The 21,837-nt window shown below is 55.8% G+C and overlaps 1 protein-coding gene across 4 annotated transcripts in view; it reads right to left on the bottom strand.

Moving 5' to 3' along the window:
* BDH1 (3-hydroxybutyrate dehydrogenase 1) overlaps positions 1–16,905 on the bottom strand; it is a 40,450-nt gene extending 23,545 nt beyond the window's left edge. The window contains exons 1-2 of one of the 4 annotated variants that reach the window (XM_075938322.1): positions 16,776–16,905; positions 2,660–2,791 (exon numbers count right to left, since the gene is read on the bottom strand). In XM_075938322.1, the coding sequence (XP_075794437.1) occupies positions 2,660–2,745 (86 nt within the window). In that variant the 5' untranslated portion in view covers positions 2,746–2,791; positions 16,776–16,905. Of the gene's footprint in view, positions 1–2,659; positions 2,792–5,708; positions 5,794–10,210; positions 10,369–16,775 lie in introns of those variants that run through there. The other 3 variants (XM_075938321.1, XM_075938320.1, XM_075938323.1) reach the window with 3 other exon arrangements.
* Positions 16,906–21,837: the final 4,932 nt, after the last annotated feature.

The following is a 21,837-nucleotide window of genomic DNA, read 5'->3' as shown; positions in this document are numbered from 1 at the left end:
TGGAGCTGGGCAGCACGGTCTGTGGGCAGCAGGGGGTCGCACAGCAGCCAGAGACTCTGGTGTTAACGCCTTGATGAGATCACAGCCCAGCCTTTCCTACCACAGCGACTGCAGCTCTGCCTCATGCCAGCGTGTGCAGGAAACAGACCTGTACTGTGAGCAAAGGGGGTCCCTCGCCCACTGGGCACTCCCTGGACGCAGGTAGCACAGAGAGACGGGGTGGGGGGGGCAGCTGCCCCCGGGCGCCATGCTAGGGGGGCACTGATTTAGTCCCCCTCCCTCCCCGTGTCATCCCTCAGCTCGTCTGCTCCTCCCCACCTCTCCGCCCCCAGCCCGAGGGTTAGTGTGTGTGGGGGCCTGGCCCCAAATTGGAGGGGGCAGGGCAAGACGTGGTACAAGCTCCCTTCTGCCCCCAGGGTCAGGCTCAGCTGTGTGCCAGGGTCGGGGCCCTGCTGCGTGGTGGTAGCGGGGAGGGAGGCGCAAATTTTGCTGTTGCCCCCAGGCGCATAACACCCTCAGTAGCCTCCGTCTGCCCCCGGATGCTGTTTCTATTCGAAATCTCTGCTCCCGTTCTTCAGTCTTCACAGCATTTAACCTGCCACGCTGTCGCTGCCCACTGCCAAAGCTCCCCGAGGGCCTTAGGGTCCAGTCCCACGCTCGTCTCTCAGGCAACCCCCCCCCCAAGCCCACGGGCCTCTGGCGCGACAGAGGCAGACTCAGCACCGCTGCAGCAAGCAAAGCCGGGGGAGTCTGCTGAGCAGAGAGCCCAGGGCTGGGCCGGGATGACTGCGACCGAGGGCCACAAGCGCAGAGCCCGCGAGCTGACACGGGCCTGATGCGGCCTCCACATCCCCGACACGCAGCAAAAGGAACCGAACGATTCCCTGCTGGTTCCTCCAAACCACAACGCTGGGAGCCTGGCGGCCTCTCCCCAGGCCTCACGGACTCAGGCAGGGCCGCCCCGGTTTGCTCCGCGGGGGCTGCAGGCTTCATGTTCTCTGGGAAGGAACCATGGGAGCCAGGGTTCATTCATTTTCCAGGCACGCTGCAAAGGGCTTCTTTTGTCCTGGGGAAGAGCTGGGAAGCGCGGCTCCGTCACCAGCAGCAGCTGGCGCAGTGAAGATCTCCCCTCCCGCAGCGGCCTCGTTTTCCTTGGGCATTCAGGGCGAGAGCCAAGCCCGCGGCAGCCAGTGGCAAGACTCCTGGCTGGGGAGATGAGCTGAGCTGAGGGACAGCGGGGCACAGAGTTCGGGGGGGTTGACGGTGACAGGTCAGCATCATGCTGTCTGAATTAGGGATGTTAAAATGCATTGGACTGAGTGATCAGCGGTTACAGGCAGGGCAGGCGGCTCCTGCCTACCACCCTGCACTGCTGCCTCTGATACATGAGAGAGAGGCAGCAGTGCGGGGGGGCTGCGTGTAACCGTGCCCCTTAACATGGTTACACTGTCACATCCCTAATGGGAATGTGGATGAGGAGCTGGCTGCGTGGCCCGTCTCACGCCCTGAGTCTATTATCATCAAGAACCTTCTAATTGTCAAAACAGTATCAAGAGCAAGAGGAAGGTAAATCTAAATAATTCCATAAACGAACATGTGTGAGATCTGATACCAAGTCTTGTTATTTTAACTCGAGTTGCAAAGAAGATTTTTTGTATCACCTCAGTCCTTCTGCCAGAAGGAAATTCATGTAGGGCCCGATCCTGCAAACACTCTCTACTAAGCATTGTCCTGTTGGCCTCCAAGGGCTACTCTCGGCAGCGAGTGCTGCGCGGGTAAGAAATGCTAGCAAGAATTGGCTCTCCGAGTGAACAGTCACAGACATTTAAAATGAAATTCGGCCAGGCTAGAAACATCTGAGTTCATGATCCAACACCTGTCGCTATGTATGAAACAGTAACACTTCAGACAGCATTTGTGGGACACACGAGTTTAGACACCAACTCAATTTACAGTTTGATTCCTCCATTCAACGCCCTGCATTCCAGACCAAACCTGCTGTCTTAGCTCGAGCACAGCTCACACTGGGCTCATTTCTTCCAGAACAAGCCCTGTAACAAAACCCTTAAAAAACAACAATGGTCCTGTAGCATGCTAGAGACTAACGAGAAAATACATAGATAGTATCAAATGACATCTGAAGAAGTGGGTTGGGCCACGAAAGCTCCCGATACCACCTCTATATTTTTCGGTTAGTCTCTAAGGTGCCACAGGGCCATTGTCATTTTTAAGTTTTTTAGTTACAGACTAACACAGTTACCCCTCTGAGACTTATAAGCCCTATAAAGTAAGGGAAGTTACTCTGGATTTAGACCCGTCAAACTCACTCAGAACCTGGGTCTGACATCAGAGGGTGTTTTGTCTGAGCCAGGATTCTGCTTGCTTTTAAAGAGCAACAACTTCATTGCTTTGCCCAGCTTATCCTCATACACAATCCCCTCCATCCTTTATGAATTTCTCTTTTTTATTTAAAACAAAAGGAAAAACTATGTAGCACTTTAAATGTTTAATGGTCCCAGATCCTTAAATGCAAACCCTTAGCTAAGTTTTGGTTGTGGTCCCAACAGAGACAAATAACTAACCCCACTGAAATGAATTGGTCCCTTGCTGTGCGGGTTGTGCTACCCTTCACACCCGCTCACACCCTCAGGTTCCTTACCTGAGACCATTTCCTGCATCCCTGAAATTCAGAGTTTTCACAGAGAAAAGAGACAGGGGCCGGGATATCCTAGTAGCCAGCATCATTGCAATCCACAAACGGTACCAACAGCAAGCTTCTTCCCCTTTAGTTCTGAAACACAAGAAAGCACCTCTCCTTTATTTGCTCTGCAGTTATAGTTCTGCTGACGCCTAGTATTTTAACAACAAAATAAAGTCCAAAGTAGGCTCATCTTTCCCCTCCACTCCACACAGTGAGATAAATAGCTCAAGCAGCAGCTACCAGCTCAAACTCCTTTTTGAAAAAACAGAAAGGACTGAAGCAAACTAAAAAGCAATGGGCCATTTTACAAAAATCTCCATTTTAATTCATTTATTGCTTCTTAATCTCTGCATATTCTTACACATTTAGAAAAAAAAATTAATTCTTCAAGTAACAGTTTTAAGTCAGCTGTTTGAAATACTGTACCATTCAACTGTAAATCCCACGCACCGAGCAAAGTGAAATCCTACATTTTCAAAGCATTCTCTGGGCTTTAATGTCAGTGGCAGCCTTGCTGCTAAAAAACGTGGGCAGCTCTTTGAAATGTAATGCCCCAAAAGGCTGGCACTAGAGAGCTAAGCTCAGGAAGTCACCGAAAAGGGAACTCTAACAAGGAAAAAGGCACAAAAGCAGGAATTAAGAACAAGGGGCCTTTCCATCCAATGGTGAATCAAGTTAGTATAAAACAAATCCAATCTAGATTTTCTCCTAAAACCTGAATCAAACTTTTTTTCTTTCAAGCTGGAAAATACTGGTTAATGTTGAAGTATTTGTGAGAAGAGAGAGAGAGGATTTTATTTTATGCTATTACTGCACTTCTAGGGTCTGTCTGGAAACACAGGCTGGCCACAAGTGAGAAAATACCATGAGAAGTGCTGTAGTGAGGGCCTTTACGGTTTGGCCATAAGGAGGAAATACGAAACTCTTCCAAGAAAGCCTGTTGCCATGAACGTCCGTGCTAGTCAGCGCTACTAACGCAGGCTTCGCCATTCCGAAAAGCATCTGAACTTGGCAGTTCTCGGCCGACGGCCCATGCCAAAGGCTCTGTTCTGCCCCATGCTCAGGCAAGGGGCTTGCTGCCTGGGCCGGGTGGGCTGCACATCAGAAGAAGGGAGAGGGCTGCCTGCTGTGGCCAGACAGTGGCACAAGGGTCAGCAGCACCACTAATGCGGTGTCTGGATTTTTTTTAACATTTTATGGCCATTCATAAAACTGGCATCTCTGGAGGCAGAGAGAATGATAACAAGGGAATTAACCCAGGCGTCAGGGTCTGAGCCTGTCGTGCAGAAGCATCTGAGCTCCAGGTACATCATTGCACAATGCCAAAGTGCAGAGCAGATGCTGCAGCCCAGCAGGGCAGACTGGCTGTGTTGCGGGCGGCTGCATGGGAAGGGAAGGTGACTGGGGGGCTCTCTCCTCATTCGGGCTTACCCCTCGCACCGTCTCCACCCCTCCCCCCGGCTGGGAGAGCTGCCTTCTGCCCGCACTGTGCACTGCCCCGGGTAGCCAGAGCCAGGAGCTGAGCAGAGGGGCTGTGTGCTTAAACAGAGCACCCCTGTCTCAGGGACAGCCAGCCACGTTCGGACGGACACATCCGAGGGAAGAAGGTTGCAGGGTATTCCCATGGGACTTGGGAGTACTGGGCACAGGGGTGGGGGTCTCACAGCTGAGTACCTCTTCCCTGACTTCTCATCCCCCTCTGCTCTGCCTGCTTGGTCCCTCCCTGCGACAGCTGCTCTTCCCCCCCATCCTCACCCAGCCCATTGCACCTGCTCCCTGGCCCCATTGCACCTACTCTGCAGCCCAGCCCAGCCTCATCCTCTGTTCTACCTGCTAACCTTGCTTTGCTCCTGGTGAATCTGCTGGTCTCCTCTCCTCCCCCTTGCCCAGCCCTCTGCCCTTCCCCAGAGTGGCTCACACCGCAGGCTCCCTGCCCAAGGGGCTGCTGTGCGAGCCTTGCCACCTCCCACACAGTCCGTGGAAGAGACCAGGCCAGTGAAACCTGCTTTGCAGCACGGCGTGCAGGAGCCATCGCAGCTAGACAGGCCAGGAAATGACGCCGCACCCTGTGAGACGCTCCAGCCCTGACAGCAGATGGGCCACTGGTCCCATGTGAGATCGGGGGCCCTCAGCTGGGAGAGGGGATCCCTGGGCTGGGGAGGAACTGGGTGGGCAGGTGAGGGTAATGAGCTCTGCCCGAGTCTCTCCTCTCCCTTCCCCCTCATTGCATTCCCCCATGACCTGTCTCCTCACAACCTCCTCAATCAGGGCCTGAACCCCTCACACTCCCGCCCGCCTTATCCCCCTCTGGAGCCCCACCCCCAGGACGGAGCTGCCAGCTCTGACCGAAGCTCTTCTGGGAGGTTTTCCCCACATGACACAACATCAGTTCCTTAAAATACCCCGTTCACACCCCCAGGACTGCTCTCAATTGGAGCCGATTCCTGGAGCCCTTCCCCTGCTCCTCCTCCCACGCTCCCCCCAGGTGCTCTGAGGCTCTGCTTGTGTCGCTCCCTGCACCTTGGACGTGCTGCACTCTGGGGCTAGGGGAGCTGCACACGCACAAGCAGGAGCCCCCAGGAGAGGCGGAGGGGTGAGCCCAGGCCCCAGGCATGGAGGGTGAGCTGCCTTGGCGGATGGAGCTCCATGGTGAACGTCAGACCCTGGGGTTGGCAAGGGCACATCTAGGGTCACCAGATGTCCAGTCAAAAAGGGACCCTGGCAACTCCGGTCAGCACCAATGACCCGACCGTTAAATGTCCGCATGGGTCCCGGCAGCAGTGACATCCCTCTGGCTCCTAGGCGGAGTGATGGCCATCGGGCTGCTGCACTGCCACACCTCATACACCAGCTGCACAGCTCCGACTGGCTGGGAGCTGCAGCCAATGGGAGCTGCAGGGGCGGTGGCGCCTGTGGGTGGAGGCAGCGTCTTTACGCAACACTTGGCATTTCCTTTGGCTAGCCAGGAGGATGCATTTCACCTGTCTACATACAGCTCAGCAATTACCTATCATCACATACTTGTCACGTTCCACCTCCTGCACCAGCAGAGCCAGGCTGGCCGAACACTCCTGCATGGCGGGCTCTTCCTGAGCCAATTTATGTCAGCTCTGTTCTGCTCCTGCAGCATGAAATGAACTTAGCAAGCTACAGTCCAGCACTGAGTCTGCTTGTGCCTTAGTGCAGATGCGCAGCCCCAGTGCAAAGCCCCAGGGCAGAGTCAGGCCAGATGGGACCATTACAATCACCTGGTCTGGCTTCCTGCATTGCACAGGCCAGCAGCCCTCCCACCATGATGCCGGCAGCAAGCCCGTAACAGCCAGCCAAGCTCGTCTAATGGAAACACGCCCAGTTTGGATTTAAAGACGCCTGGTGATGGAGAATCCACCTCAGCCCTAGGTAAGTTGTCCCAACAGTCAATAACCTTGGGATAAAAATGGGCACTTTGGTTCCAGTCTGAAGTCAAGTTCTGGCTGCAGCTTCCAGCCAGTGGATCTTGTTAGGATGAAAGAGCTTTTGCCCATCAGAAATCCCTTCCCCCGGTCAGTAGGTCAGACTGGGATCAAGTCCCATCTGAAGCTACTCTTGGAGATGGAGCTTCTTACCTGGCTCATAGGAGGTCAGTTTTCTAGAACTTGAACCATTTCTGTAGCTCTTTTCTGAACTCTTTTACTGTTTTTCAGTCTGGTTTCTGAGGTGTGGGCTGGACACAGTGCTCCAGCAATGATCGGGTCAGTGCTGCATGCAGCGGGAATAGCGGGGCACGTCCCTTCTCCTGCTTAGACACCCAGGATCACAGTAACTCTCTCGGGTAGCAGGCTTTTGCTCATTGGCTACCTGTCCTGACCCCTTCCTCCTGGCTGGTGTCACTGAGTTCCAGGGCACTCTCTCATCCCCTGCCTGACCCTCATTCTCTGTTCCCAGGTGGATCCGGCTATATTAAAGCCCATGCTATCCCCCTGCAGCAGCCTTCAGCTTGTGGCTAGTCAGGGGAATTTACCGTTCCTGCCCAATGGAAGCAGCGGGGGGGGGGGGGGGGGGCATGCCTGCAGGCAATGTAAACAAAATGTCTGGTGGATTACCCTGCTGGCCATGTGCCAAAGATTTCTGACTCCCGCTATTCAAATAAGCCCACTCCACCAAGCAGTCCAGATCAGACTGCGCCACTGACCTGACCTCAGCAACGTTTGCCACTCCTCCCATTTCTGTCTACTAGCAGTGGTTCCTCCTGTTGTGCTAGGACAGGGATAACGACGGGAAGCACGGCTGGGCAGCCCTCACACCGGTGTCAGATGTGGGGAATCCCACTCTGCCAGGGTGTATGCTGTCCCCATGCAAAACTCCCTAATCGATGGATGGCAGCACAAAGGGCACGACAGCGTAGCAGTGCCTGGGAGATTTCCTGCAACAAAATCATTCAGGTCCCTGGCGCTTCCCCTGAAGAAGCCCAGCAAACCGGGGCTCCCTCATACAGTGTTCAGACCAGGCTGCCCCGCAGGGCCGGAGTAAGACCTTCAGAGGCCCTAAGCACTGAAAAGATGGTGGTGCCCCCCCCAGTAATTCAAAATAAAAACAATACTAGCCGTAAAATCTCGTTTTTTCAGTGCCCCTGCTTTGCTGGTGCCTAAGCACGTGCTTAGTCTGCCTATTGGGTAATCCAGCCCTGCCCCCTCGGCTCGTGAAGGAGACAGATCTACATTCCCTCCCAGCTTTGTCAGTGAGGGGCTGCCTGACCTTGAGCAAAATGACACTTTCTGGGGAGTCACCCAACTACCCTACGTCACAGCGGCTTAGCGGGAAGCTTAATTAGTAAATATTAATAAAGATCCTTGCAAGACAAATGCTAGGTGACAATAATCACCATGCAGCTAATAAGGGTGAAAATGTTCAAAAATGTGTAAATATTCACAACCTAATCGTGGTCCCAGGCTCCGGCCCGAGACAGAGCCCATCCCTTCCAAGCATCCCATACTAAACCGGCCCTCGGGGGCCATGCTCTGCTCCTCCTTCCTGCAACTATTTTCCATTGGGGAAAAAACGTCTCTTTGCATGAAGTCGCCCACGCCGGGGTCGGTGTCTTGCCCTTACTGGCCCATCCACGGGCCGGATTCCCCGCCCTACAGCGGGTATTAACCAGGCTGCTGGGGGGAGCCGCAGTTTCCCGCCCCCCACAGACGTTGGTGACTCGCTCCTGGGCACCGGGGGCTGAAGGAAGGGGGCCGCCGCGGGCTCTGTTCGGATCAGCCCCTGGCTGGTCCCTTCCAGCGAGTCTCTGCAGCGGGGCCCGGGCCCGGCCCAGAAGAGCCCCCGAGCCGCCGCCGCATCTCAGCCAAGCCAGCCCGGGCGCGCAGCCAAGCCAGCCCCCGCCTCTGCAGAGGTGACGCGCCCGGCAGGAGCCGCGCCGCAGCCTATGGGCGCAGGGGCGTGTGCGCGGAGCCGCCCGGCCGCCGGGGAGGCGCCCCCCGCGTGTCCCCGCAGGGAGCCAGGAGCGCTCCGAGGATGCCCGCTCGCCGGGCCGGCACAGAGACCGGCCTGTCCCCGCTAGCCCCGGGCAGCCCCGCCGCGCCCGCGGTCTGCGTGTGTGAGCCTGGCTGCGTGTGTGTGTGTGTGTGTGTGTGTACCTGGCTCTGTGTGTGTACCCGGCTCTGTGTGTGTGTGTGCGTGTGTGTGTGTGTGTGTGTGTACCTGGCTCTGTGTGTGTACCCGGCTCTGTGTGTGTGTGTGTGTGTGTGTGTGAGAGAGAGAGCCTGGCTGCGTGTGTGTGTGTGTAAGCCTGGCTGCGTGTGTGTGTGTGTGTGTGTGTGTGTGTGTGTACCTGGCTCTGTGTGCGTGTGAGAGCCTGGCTGCGTGTGTGTGAGCCTGGCTGCGTGTGTGTGTGTGTACCCGGCTCTGTGTGTGTGTGTGTGTGTGTGTGTGTGTGTGTGTGTGTACCCGGCTCTGTGTGTGTGTGTGTGTGTGTGTGTGTGTGTGTGTGTGTACCCGGCTCTGTGTGTGTGTGTGTGTGTGTGTGTGTGTGTGTACCCGGCTCTGTGTGTGTGTGTGTGTGTGTGTGTGTGTGTGTGTGTGTGTGTACCCGGCTCTGTGTGTGTGTGTGTGTGTGTGTGTGTGTACCCGGCTCTGTGTGTGTGTGTGTGTGTGTGTGTGTGTACCCGGCTCTGTGTGTGTGTGTGTGTGTGTGTGTGTGTGTGTGTGTGTGTACCCGGCTCTGTGTGTGTGTGTGTGTGTGTGTGTGTGTGTGTGTACCCGGCTCTGTGTGTGTGTGTGTGTGTGTGTGTGTGTGTGTGTGTGTGTGTGTGTGTGAGAGAGAGAGAGAGAGAGAGAGAGAGAGAGAGAGAGAGAGAGAGAGAGAGAGAGAGAGAGAGCCTGGCTGCGTGTGTGTGTGTGTACCTGGCTCTGTGTGTGTGTGTGTGCGTGCACGTGCCTGGCTGCGCATGTGTGCCTGGCTGCGTGTGTGTGCATGTGTACATGGCTGTGTGGGTGTGTGTGTGCGCGTGTGTGTGTACCTGGCTCTGTGTGTGTGTGTGTGTGTGTGTGCACGTGTACATGGCTGTGTGTGTGTGCCTGGCTGCGTGTGTGTGTGTGCGTGTACCTGGCTCTGTGTGTGTGTGTGTGCGCGCGCGCGTGCCTGGCTCTGTGTGTGCGTGTGTGTGCGCCCGCGTGCCTGGCTGCGCGTGTGTGTGTACCCGGCTGTGTGTGTGTGTGCGCGTTTACATGGCTGTGTGTGTGAAAGCCTGGCTGCGTGTGTGCACGTGTACATGGCTGAATGTGTGTGTGCCTGGCTCTGTGTGTGTGCATGCCTGTGTGTCTGTCTCTACCTGTCTATCTCTGTGTGTGTGTGCGCGCGCCTGTGTGTCTGTCTTTCTGTACCGTGTGTGTGTGTGTGTGTGTGTGTGTGTCTCTGCACCGCCCCGGCTGTGTGTCTGTCTTTCTGTACCGTGTGTGTGTGTGTGCCCGGCAGTGTGTGTGTGTCTGTCTCTGCACCGCCCCGGCTGTGTGTCTGTCTGTCTGTACCGTGTGTGTGTCTGTCTGTCTGTACCGTGTGTGTGTGTGTGTGCCTAGCAGTGTGTGTGTGTCTGTCTCTGCACCGCCCCGGCTGTGTGTCTGTCTGTCTGTACCGTGTGTGTGTGCCTGGCAGTGTGTGTGTGTCTGTCTCTGCACCGCCCCGGCTGTGTGTCTGTCTTTCTGTACCGTGTGTGTGTGTGTGTGTGTGTCTGTCTCTGCACCGCCCCGGCTGTGTGTCTGTCTTTCTGTACCGTGTGTGTGTGTGTGTGTGTGTGTGTGCCGGGCAGTGTGTGTGTGTCTGTCTCTGCACCGCCTCGGCTGTGTGTCTGTCTGTCTGTACCGTGTGTGTGTGTGTGTGTGTGTGCCTGGCAGTGTGTGTGTGTCTGTCTCTGCGCATGGCTGCGTCTCTTTGTGTCTTTGTCTCCGCATCTCCCGCCCCGCGGCTCGCCCCGGGCAGCCGGGCCCCGCAGCCGGCGATCCGCTCCGCCCGCCCCGCCGCGCGGTTACCTGCGAGCCGCGTGCGGATGCTGCCCGGGCGCTGCTGCGTGACCCGCCTCCCCGCGGCGCGGAGCTGCTGCCGGCCGGCCGGGAAGTGACGCCTCCGCCTCCGGCCCCACCCCGCGCCCTGGGCTTGGGGTGCCGCCGCCCGGCTGCTCGCTGCGCCGCCGCCCGTGAGGACCCGCCCTGCGCTCGGGGGCGGCGGGACCCCCCCGCGCACCCCCCACACACCCCCCGCGAACACGTGCGCACCCCCCCACACACACCCCCCGCGAACACGTGCGCACCCCCCCGGCCGCCGGAACCCGCCCTGCGCGCACACACCCCCGTGCACACCCCTCCCCGCCAGCGGCGCCGCCTCCGACGCAGCAGCGAGCGAGCGGCTGCCCGGCCCGCGGGCGGGAAGCAGGCAGCTCGGGTCCCCGCCTTCCCCCAGCCCCGGCGTGTGTCGGTCGGGCTTGGGTCAGAGGGGATAGCGCCTTTTGCACTAATCCTAGAACCCGAGGGCTGGAAGAGGCCTCAGGAGCCATCGAGTCCAGCCCCTGCCCACGACAGGACCGACCCCGCTCAATCAGCCCAGCCAGGGCTCGGTCAAGCCGGGACTTAGAAACCTCTAGGTTGGGGGATCTCCCTAGAACTGTCCCAGCGCTTCCCCACCCTCCTAGGGACGTAGTTTTTCCTAAGATCCAACCTAGACCTGCCCCACTAAACCAGCCTCCCCCAGTGTTTGGCGCTGTCCATCTTTTTAAAAACCAACTTTTGGAGAAACAGGGCAGGGGAGGGTGGAAACTGAAGGGCAGGACCAAGGAATCCCAGACAGTAATCCCCTTCCCCCTCTGCCCACTCCCGGGTCTCCATTTCCTCTCCAGGGTCACTCCCATCACTCTCCTGTTTGCTTCTTTCAGTCTTTAGACTCTAGGTTTGGTTGAACTGACAAGCTGCTTAGACTTGACCCTTCTCTCCCACCAGCTTAAATCGGGGTCCAAAAAGCGCTAAATAAATTGATGGCAGTTGGGTCCATCAATGGCTGTTAGCCAGGGTGGGCAGGAACAGTGCCACAAGCCTCTGTGTGTCAGGGGCTGGGAATGGGCGATGGGAGGGATCACTTGGTGAGTCCCGGTTCTGTTCTCTCCTCTGGGGGCCGACAGGACACGGGGCTGGAGGGACTTTGGGTCTGGCCATTTCTGTGTTCTAGCTCCACCCAGCGCAGTGGAATTACAGATTCTTGAGGCCACTGTGATCGTCTGGTCCTGCCTCCTGCATGGCCCAGGCCAGACATCTGCCCCACAGTTATTCCTAGCGCGCATCTCAGAGGCTCTGTTCAGCCCTGGCTGGCCTGCACAGGGAGAGAGGGCTGTGTGCAGCCGCCATGTGGAACAAGGGTGCCTTTGAGCTGTGTCAGTCAGGTGGAATCATTTCCCAAGAGCAGAGCAGTCAGGCCTGCTGTTTGCGGCTGACACCAACAAATTGTCACCGAATTACACAGAGCAGCCATCGCCTGAGCTAGAATCAGCATCATTGGGCCTGGCGTCGTTCTAGCCGGGCACGTGAGGGGTTAGCACAGGAACTGCCTGCCCTGGCCGCGGCTCCTTCCTTCTCCCTGTCGATGTCACACAAGCACGTCCTAGACGTTCGCCCTCCTCACCTGAGATGGAGCAGGGATAGCCTTGCCCTGGGGCACTCTGCACGGATCCCATGGCCCTCCCGCCAGTTCTGAGCCCGGGGCACCTGGTCGAGCCCTTGGGGCTGAGCCATGCGTCTCTTATTGCTGTGCTGTAGTGATGTGGGAGAGGGGCCTTAGAATCCATCCCTTGCCCTGCTGCCCTCCGGGCCTGAGAACCCTGGGCCACAGCCCTCCCCCGTCCGAGGTGTGAAAGTGCCAGTGGGCGGCCAGTCCCAAGAGCTTGTTGCTGATCTGTCACCAAGCTCACAGCTCGCTCCCGGGCTTTCATGGCCGCCCTGCAAGGCCGCAGGGCTCTCCACTTCTGGGGCGGACGCAGTCCTGCTCAGGAGGCAGCTGCCACAGCTCTTCACATTTCACACAGCACCATCATGTGCCGTTTCCTTGCCTTTGTGCATCAGCTGCAGCCCTTCAGTGCAGCTTATGTGCGGTGCAGCCTGCTTAAATGTCAGGGCCAGATCCCCAGTTGGTCCAGATGAGCATCACACCAGCTGTCTCAGCACAGCTGCGCAGATTTGACACCAGCAGTAGCTATACACTAATCTTAGTTCTTGAAAAATCTCGATAGTGCACGAGCTCCCGTGTCCCTGTTTGCTTTGACTGGGACAATGCAGTGGTTCTAGGTTGAGAGAAGAGATGCAAGGCCAAATTCAGCTACAGTGTAAGGGGGTGCTACTCCACTGGTCACCTAAATATGCTCCAAAGCCTCAACTGTGGGTCCGAGAGCTCCAGCCAGCCAGTTCCAGCTAGTCACTAGCTGCAAGTGGATTAGCATTGCAACAAGGACCTGACTTAGCGCAGTGACCACAGAGCTTCCCTTACATGCTACTCTCCTAGCTAGAGTGGATGCTGCTTTCTGCACTGCTCAGTGAGGACCATGCTGGTACGGCTCTCGTGATTTCCACTGGAGGAAAGGACCGGTCCCAGCAGCTAGCTCAGGAAGCGGTTGATGCAGAGGAACCTTGCGCACGGAAAGAGGGATGTGAAATCCCACGGAGTGGAGATCTGCCCCCTGGCTGTGGAGTTGATGCTAATGTGAACCAGCCCATCTGTCAGTTACAGTAACACACTTCTACCTGGTGCCTGATGACTTGATTCTTTGCAGCGGAGCTGGAAGCCACTGTGGGCAAGGTGTGGGGAGGCTGGCTCGGTGCCCCGCAAGGGGCAGAGCTTCAGGTGGAAGGGGCAGTCAGCCCATAGCGCTGTCCAGAATGCGGCGCTGGGCCCTCCCCCCCCCCCAGAGCCCCACGGAGGGGTGCTTATGTGGCGTTGTGGCAACAGCGGTAGATGGGAGCTCCGGGCCCCTTTCAAACATTGGGCCCCTGTGCAATTGTCCCTCCCCCCCATCAGCGGGTCTGGTTCTTGTCTTCAACCCACTTGGACAGTAACACCAACCCCAACCAAATCATCCCAGCCAGGGCTTTGCCAAGCCAGGCCTTACAAACCTCTAGGGATGGAGATTCCACCCCCTCCCTAGGGAACCCAGCCCAGGGCTTCCCCACCCGCCTAGGGAAAGAGTTTTTCCTCATCTCCAACCTAGACTTCCCCCGCTGAAACCTGAGCCCATTGCTCCTTGTTCTACCATCTGTCACCACCAAGAACAGCCTCTCTCCAGCCTCTCTGGAACCCCCTGCAGGAAGTTGAAGGCTGCTCTCAAATCCCCCCTCGCTCTTCTGCAGACTAAACAGACCCAACTCCCTCAGCCTCTTCTCATAGGTCATGTGCTCCAGCCCCCGAATCATTTTGGTCGCCCTCCGCTGTACTTTCTCCAATGCGTCCACATCCTTTCTGTGGTGGGGGGCCCAGAACTGGACACGATACTCCAGAAGTGGCCTCACCAGAGCCGAATAAAGGGGAATAATCACATCTCTGGATCTGCTGGCAATGCTCCCCCTAATGCATCCTAATATGCCATTAGCCTTCTTGGCTACAAGGGCGCCCTGTTACATTTTATGTGCACCGAGGCATGGGTGAATGTGCACCACCAATAGAAATACAAACCTGTGGGCACTCTGCTAATCAGCAGGGCAGCACTGGGATTTCTCCTGAGGGCGGCACAAGAGCCCAGCTTCCAAAGGGCACTGTTCTGAAACCTGGAGCAGTCCTGGGGATTCTTCCTTCCCACGGGCAGGACCCTGCACTTGGCCTTGTTGAACCGCATCAGATTTCTTTTGGGCCAGTCCTCTAATCTGTCCAGGACACTCTGGCCCCTCTCCCTGCCCGCCAGCGTAGCTACCTCTCCCCCTAGCTCCGTGTCATGCACAGACTTGCTGATGGTGCGACCCATCCCCTCAGCCAGGCCATTGATAATGACGTTGAACAAAACCGGTCCTAGAATCAATCCGCGGGGCACAACCGCCAGCCAGACATGGAGCCCAGTGATCTCGCTAGATTTCTATCCACATGACAGTCCTTTCTCCAGTCCATACTGCTTTAATTTGATGGCAAGAATCCTGTGGGAGACGCTGAAGTCAAGGTCTATTGCATCCACTGCCTTCCCCATGTCCACAGAGCCAGGTACCTCATGATAGAAGGCAACCAGGTTGGTCAGGCAGGACTTGCCCGTGGTCAATCCATGTTGACTCTTCCTGATCACTTTTCTGTATTCCAGCTGCTTCAGAATGGATTCCTTGAGGATTCCCTCCAGGATTTTTCTGGGGAGTGAGGTGAGGCTGTAGTTTCTTGGAGGTTCCTTCCCTGTTAGAGATGGGTGCTGCACTTGCCTTTTTCCAGCTAATCCCCTGATGGCCACCAGTTTTCAAAGGTAATGGCCAAAGGCTCTGCAGTCACCTCAGCCAACTCTCTCAGCACCCGGTGCATTAGATCTGGCCCCATGGGCTTGTGCACGTCATTCCCGCTTGTGCCAGGTCCCCAGGAGGCGAGTGCAGCCCATGTGCTATTAGCCGTGGTCAATGTGATTTGTGTCACTGTGATCAGTGGTTCTGGCTTAGCTTATGGAGGGACATAGGGGCTGGGACGCAGGCTGCCGCTGCACCCCAGATTGAGGTGGATTCCATCACAGCCAGGGTTTACGGTTTGGTTCAAGGACTCTCAGCACCCCCACTCTACACTTTGTTCCACCCCCTGCTGAGGAAGCAGCCTATCGCAAAACGGGATCGTTTATACACAGACACTGCTCCGAACAGCACCTCGCTGCTATGGCTCAGCCAGACTGCTGAGAGCATTAGAAAAACCCGCGCCGCAGAGGCGTGCTGGCCATGCTGCCAAAGGCAGGACCCTCTCTGGGAAGTTAGAGTAGTGCAGCATTGTGAAATGAAGGGTGTGTTACTGGAACAGGCAAAGTTCACTGTTGCAGGTTGGCTGCTTGTTTGGAACTGAAAATTAATCCACCTTGAACCAGCTAATAACAAGGGGTCCACGACAGGTTCACAGGGGATTGGTCCTGGAAAAACAAATGACACCCGGAGAGGGACTAGGAAAAAGTCTAGACATATTCTTAGTTTATCTTGACACACTGAGGTTATCTAGCTAGTTTGCTTAACTTTGCCTCTTTTGCAATCAGTGGGTCTAATTTTGACCATGTGTGGAAATTATACAATTTAGTTTTAAGAAAATCAGACCCTTTTCTGAGAAAAATAAGTAAAGTGCAAGGGTACATCTAGATTACATGCCTCTGCCAACAGAGGCATGTAAAATAGGCTACCCCACATAGTCAATGAAGCGGGGATTTAAATATCCCTGGCTTCATTAAAATAAAAATGGCCACCACGCTGTGCAGACTCGGCTGATCGTCAGCACAGCGCGAGTCAAGACGCGGATCGGTTGACAAGGGAAGCCTTTGTCGACCGCTCCCTTATGCCTCGTGAAACAAGGTTTACAGGAGCAGTTGACAAAGGCTTCCCTTGTTGACTGATTCACGTCTTGACTCGCACGCTGTGCCGACGATCAGCTGAGCCGGCACAGCGCGGCGGCCATTTTTATTTTAATGAAGCCAGGGATATTTAAATCCCCGCTTCGTTGACTATGTCGGGTAGCCTATTTTACATGCCTCTGTCGGCAGAGGCATGTAATCTAGATGTACCCTAAGGCTATGTCTACACTTGCGCGATCTTGTGCCAGAGCTATGCAAATGAGGCTAAGCATGGAATATCGCCAAGCCTCATTTGCATATATAATGAGCCGCCATTTTGCGGAAGAGGCTCTTGCGCAAGAAGGAGCGTCTACACTGTCCCTTCTTGCGCAAGAAAAACCCTCTTGCGCAATGCTGTTATTCCTGAAAATAATCAGCGTCGAGGCATTGCGCAAGAGGGTTTTTCTTGTGCAAGACGGGGCAGTATAGACAGCTCCTTCTTGCACAAGAGCCTCTTTCACAAAATGGCGGCTCATATATGCAAATGAGGCTTGGCGTTATTCCATGCTTGGCCTCATTTGCATAGCTCTGGCGCAAGATCGTGCCAGTGTAAGCATAGCCTAAGTGTCTTGATGTCAGTGCAGGTTTAAGTGCACTTAGACACATAACTACCCTTTGTGAAAACGCTCATCTAGATAGAGTAGTGCTGCATGTATGGATTAGTGAGCTAGAGCCCCTCACTTCACTGAGCTGTTCCTCCTACCAGACCCCTCCCTCTCCATCTGATGAGAAACAATCCTATTCCAGGCACATCCCATTGTTCTGGCAGAACCAAACCCTGCCCTTGCTGTAAGTTGTGAGAAGAGGAAGCTGCTACTGAATTTGCTGCTCCTAGCTCTTACCGTTTAGGAGGAGTTCTTGAACACAGACTCACAGATGGACACACCGACAGACAGACGCACGGATGCTCTCAGGTATAAAGTAGATAACAGGACACGGGACGGAATAGGTTATTACACAAAATAAAACAACCTGCAAGTTAAGCTTAGAGCCCTAAGAACTGGTTACACGGAATAGCTCACCCTCAAAGTTGTTCTAATAAGCTTCTTTCACAGACTGGACAGCCTCCCAGCCTGGGGCCAGGCCTTCCCCCTGTTCAGTCTTAGGCCTTTTCGGCATCCAGTCATCCTGGATGGGTAGCACGGAGAACTGACAGCCAAGACTCCCTCCCTCCCCACCCTTAAATAGGTTTAGCAGAAGGTGGAACTCCTTTGTGTTCCGCCTACATTTTCCTTCTGCTCTTGTGAAGCATCCAGGATGGATCCCAGCATCAGGTGACATGGCCACATGTCTTGGCAAGACCCACCATTGACCCCCCCACCCCCGGCTGACAGGAAAACAAGTCTATTCATAGATTGTTGTCCTGAGTATTAAGCCGGTAAGTTCCTTGAGCATTACTGATGGTCCTCACTGAGCATGACTCCCTTAGTAACACAGGTTTAGACTTTATTGTTTAACTTCAAATGCAGGAATGATCGATGCACACAAATGAGATAATGGAATTCAGTAGCTTGCAGCCTTCCCAAAGAGATCTCACATGATGTGTCTCACACAAAGCCTACTCCAGTTACATCATAGTCATAAGCCTATTCCCAGAAGGAATATGGAATGTCCGGTCACAACTGTACCCACCAGCCACGTGCCAGAGGATAACAAAACTAGTGATTGGCTCATGAGATCACTGGCTCCTCCCTGAGTGACAGGGTATCCACCTGACTGGGACCCGCCTGCTCCTGAGAGCTGGCTCTGCAGCTGCTGCTATCGAACACTTTGTTCCTGGCAAGCAGGCTAATAGAAATGCTCCTAGCTAATGTAATATGCTATTTCCCTAGACTGTCCCCAAAGGCCGACACAGTTAATCAGGGTTTGTAAAAGTGCTTCGTTTGCTTGGTTTCATGTCTTGCTTATTGTTACTGGAGGCAGCCAAAGAGCTGCCCAGCTCTAAAAACGGACGCTCTGGCAAATCTCAGACTGACACAGCGCAGCCCTCTTTCTGCACAGCTTCGTGTGCGTCCCTCCGCTGATCCGCGCCCCAGGAAGATTTGCTGATAGGATGCCAGATTCTGATTAACTGGGGCTCTTTCTGTTCCCTCTAGCTTGGTACCACAGCTGCCCCAGAAGTGACAAGAACTGGCCACCTCTGTGTGGGGCCGCTACTTTCTGGAACACAGCCAGCATGGGGGCGGGCGGGAGACATTTAGACCAGAGAGGGAGATGGGAGACGCCTGTTGTTGGGTGTGAGTAGAGACGGCGACGACAAGTTTCCATAGAGTGATTCATACTGGGGCTGACTTGGAACAGAATCGAGCCTCGTGCATTTACACTCTCATTTCCCTCTTGTCCTTCCTACTGTGCCTCATGCCTATACCGCCCTTAGCGCCTCAGACATCCCAACCCTTCCTCCTGCACCTCCCGCACCCTAACCTCCCGCCCTTAGCCCCTCAGACATCCCAACCCTGCCTCCTGCACCTCCCACACCCCAACCACCTGCCCTGAGCCCCTCATACATCCCAACCCTGTCTCCTGCACCTCCCACACCCTAACCTACCACCCTTAGCCCCTCAGACATCCCAACCCTTCCTCCTGCACCTCCCACACCCCAACCACCTGCCCTGAGCCCCTCAGACATCCCAACCCTGTCTCCTGCACCTCCCGCACCCTAACCTCCTGCCCTTAGCCCCTCAGACATCCCAACCCTTCCTCCTGCACCTCCCACACCCCAACCACCTGCCCTGAGCCCCTCATACATCCCAACCCTGCCTCCTGCACCTCCCACACCCTAACCTACCACCCTTAGCCCCTCAGACATCCCAACCCTGCCTCCTGCACCTCCCACACCCTAACCTCCCGCCCTTAGCCCCTCAGACATCCCAACCCTGCCTCCTGCACCTCCCGCACCCTAACCTCCTGCCCTTAGCCCCTCAGACATCCCAACCCTTCCTCCTGCACCTCCCACACCCCAACCACCTGCCCTGAGCCCCTCATACATCCCAACCCTGTCTCCTGCACCTCCCACACCCTAACCTACCACCCTTAGCCCCTCAGACATCCCAACCCTGCCTCCTGCACCTCCCACACCCTAACCTCCCGCCCTTAGCCCCTCAGACATCCCAACCCTTCCTCCTGCACCTCCCGCACCCTAACCTCCTGCCCTTAGCCCCTCAGACATCCCAACCCTTCCTCCTGCACCTCCCACACCCCAACCACCTGCCCTGAGCCCCTCATACATCCCAACCCTGCCTCCTGCACCTCCCACACCCTAACCTACCACCCTTAGCCCCTCAGACATCCCAACCCTGCCTCCTGCACCTCCCACACCCTAACCTCCCACCCTTAGCCCCTCAGACATCCCAACCCTTCCTCCTGCACCTCCCGCACCCTAACCACCTGCCCTGAGCCCCTCAGACATCCCAACCCTGCCTCCTGCACCTCCTACACCCCAACCCCCTGCCCTGAGCCCCTCATACATCCCAATCCTGCCTCCTGCACCTCCCACACCCCAACCACCTGCCCTGAGCCCCTCATACATCCCAACCCTGTCTCCTGCACCTCCCACACCCTAACCTACCACCCTTAGCCCCTCATACATCCCAACCCTGTCTCCTGCACCTCCCACACCCTAACCTCCCGCCCTTAGCCCCTCAGACATCCCAACCCTGCCTCCTGCACCTCCCACACCCTAACCTCCCGCCCTTAGCCCCTCAGACATCCCAACCCTGCCTCCTGCACCTCCTACACCCCAACCCCCTGCCCTGAGCCCCTCATACATCCCAAACCTGCCTCCTGCACCTCCCACGCCCCAACCCCCTGCCCTGAGCCCCTCATACATCCCAACCCTTCCTCCTGCACCTCCCACACCCTAATCTCCTGCCCTTAGCCCCTCAGACATCTCAACCCTTCCTCCTGCACCTCCCACACCCTAACCTCCTGCCCTTAGCTCCTCAGACATCCCAACTCTGCCTCCTGCACCTCCTACACCCCAACCCCCTGCCTTGAGCCCCTCATACATCCCAACCCTGTCTCCTGCACCTCCCACACCCCAACCCCCTGCCCTGAGCCCCTCATACATCCCAACCCTGCCTCCTGCACCTCCCACACCCCAACCACCTGCCTTGAGCCCCTCATACATCCCAACCCTTCCTCCTGCACCTCCCACACCCTAACCTCCTGCCCTTAGCTCTTCAGACATCCCAACTCTGCCTCCTGCACCTCCCACACCCCAACCTCCTACCCTGAGCCCCTCATACATCACAACCCTGCCTCCTGCACCTCCCACACCCCAACTGCCTGCCATAACACTCCTGCACCTCAACTCTGTGCCCCGAGCCCATCATGCACTCAAACCCCCTGCCCTGAGCCCCTCATGTACCCCAGCCTTGACTCCTGCACCCCACATGCCCACACCCCTGCCATAAGACTGACAGAAGACAGCCTGAATGCATGCTTGAAGCTGGATTTGACCAGTATTGATGTAAACATCAAAGAAATGTGTGGAAAGGTGCAGCAGCAGAAGTCCCGTTAAATAAAGTCTGTGAGAACAATGTTTCCTTTCCGCTGTTGTTAATCATTATGTCAGTCATCAATAATATGAAGTTGTATATTTTCAGTCATGCGAATGGGCATTCTTATATGGCTCTTTGCTGAGCACTTGTTCTGAATTTTGGTGTAGTTTGGCTCTTTGCTTTGAAAAGGTTGCCAACCCCTGAGCTAGCCTGGGAGTGCCTGGTGCCATGGGCTTGGTTTCTGTTTGAGTTCTCTAGGTGCTATTGCAAACAGGCACAGAAATGCTAATCAATCTGGCTCTGGCTCGCCACCCTCTGTTCCCGTGTCCTTCTCAGACATCTCCATTGCACTCTCCTCCGATTCCACGCCACGCCTTGGGCCTCATTACAGGCACATCTAGAATCTCTTCTGCCCCCTCACCCCAGGGCATCGGGGAAATCGAGAACTCTGGCCCCATTAAGCCATTTGTGAGCAGTAAGGACGTACTAGCGGTACGTATTGTGTATTATTCGTTCCGCTGCCTTGCAGTTAGCTTGTGATTGAACAATGCTCTAGAGGAGAAAACCGAGAGCTCAGAGCATGTCGGGGGTTTGGCACTGACACTCGGCTCTGCCCTCTGGCGTCTCCTGCAGCTCTGCTGTTTCCAAGGGTTTCCACGCCCGGGGCCCAGCTAGCCCTCTGCAGAGGAGGGTTTTGGGCCCCAGGCAAGCCTCTGCCTCCTTTGTTTCTGCCTAGACGAACCTGCCAACGGGCTGAGAACACTTGCTGCCCTTTTCCAGCCTGCCTGTGGGCCTGGGAATGTGAAGGGCAATGTTCCATGTCTAGAGGAGGTCAGTGAGCATAGATGAAGGAGAGCTAGAAAAACCTGACTTGGATGTTGCCCTGAAGGCAAAAGAAGTGACACAGGCTCCCTGCACAAGATGCATTTTACGTTCCTCTGGCACGGAAAAGGCAAACACGCTTGCCGGGAACACAGGGTGGGGTTTGCAGTACAAAACTCATTAGCAGCCATGGTGGAATGTCCTGTTGCAACCCCAGAACACGCTACATTGCTAAAGCCATTCACCACAGATGCCTTCGCCAACATCACCAGTACAGATGCCCTGACATTGTCTTCTGTTCCCGATCAGAAGAACTTGTCCTGTCCGCAACTCGGCAGTGTCATCGGGAAGTGATTCTGCCTGCTAGAGGCCAACACTAGAGCCTGCTCCGATGAGAAGGTGTGGCCACTGTGGAGTGGGAACAATGAATGACACTGGGTAGAGACAGCGAGGAGTCCTGTGGCACCTTAGAGACTAACTGAAGTGTTGGAGCATAAGCTTTCCTGGCCAAAGACCCACTTCGTCAGATGCATGTAGTGGAAATTCCCAGAGGCAGGTATAAATATGCAGGCCAGAATCAGGCTGGAGATGACGAGGTGGATCCAATCAAGGAGGATGAGGCCCACTTCTAGTAGCTGATCTGGAGGTGTGAATTCCAAGAGAGGAGAAGCTGCTTTTGTAGTTAGCAAGCCATTCACAGTCTTTTTCACCTTCAGTCCATTTGGTATAATGTCCATCCGTTTGCATCTGGCTTGCACCC

The sequence above is a fragment of the Pelodiscus sinensis genome, chromosome 10 (genome assembly GCF_049634645.1).
Source record: "Pelodiscus sinensis isolate JC-2024 chromosome 10, ASM4963464v1, whole genome shotgun sequence".
Classification (NCBI taxonomy): Eukaryota; Metazoa; Chordata; order Testudines; family Trionychidae; genus Pelodiscus; species Pelodiscus sinensis.
Note: the sequence above shows the minus strand (reverse complement) of the source record. Positions and strands in the feature narration are given on the sequence as shown.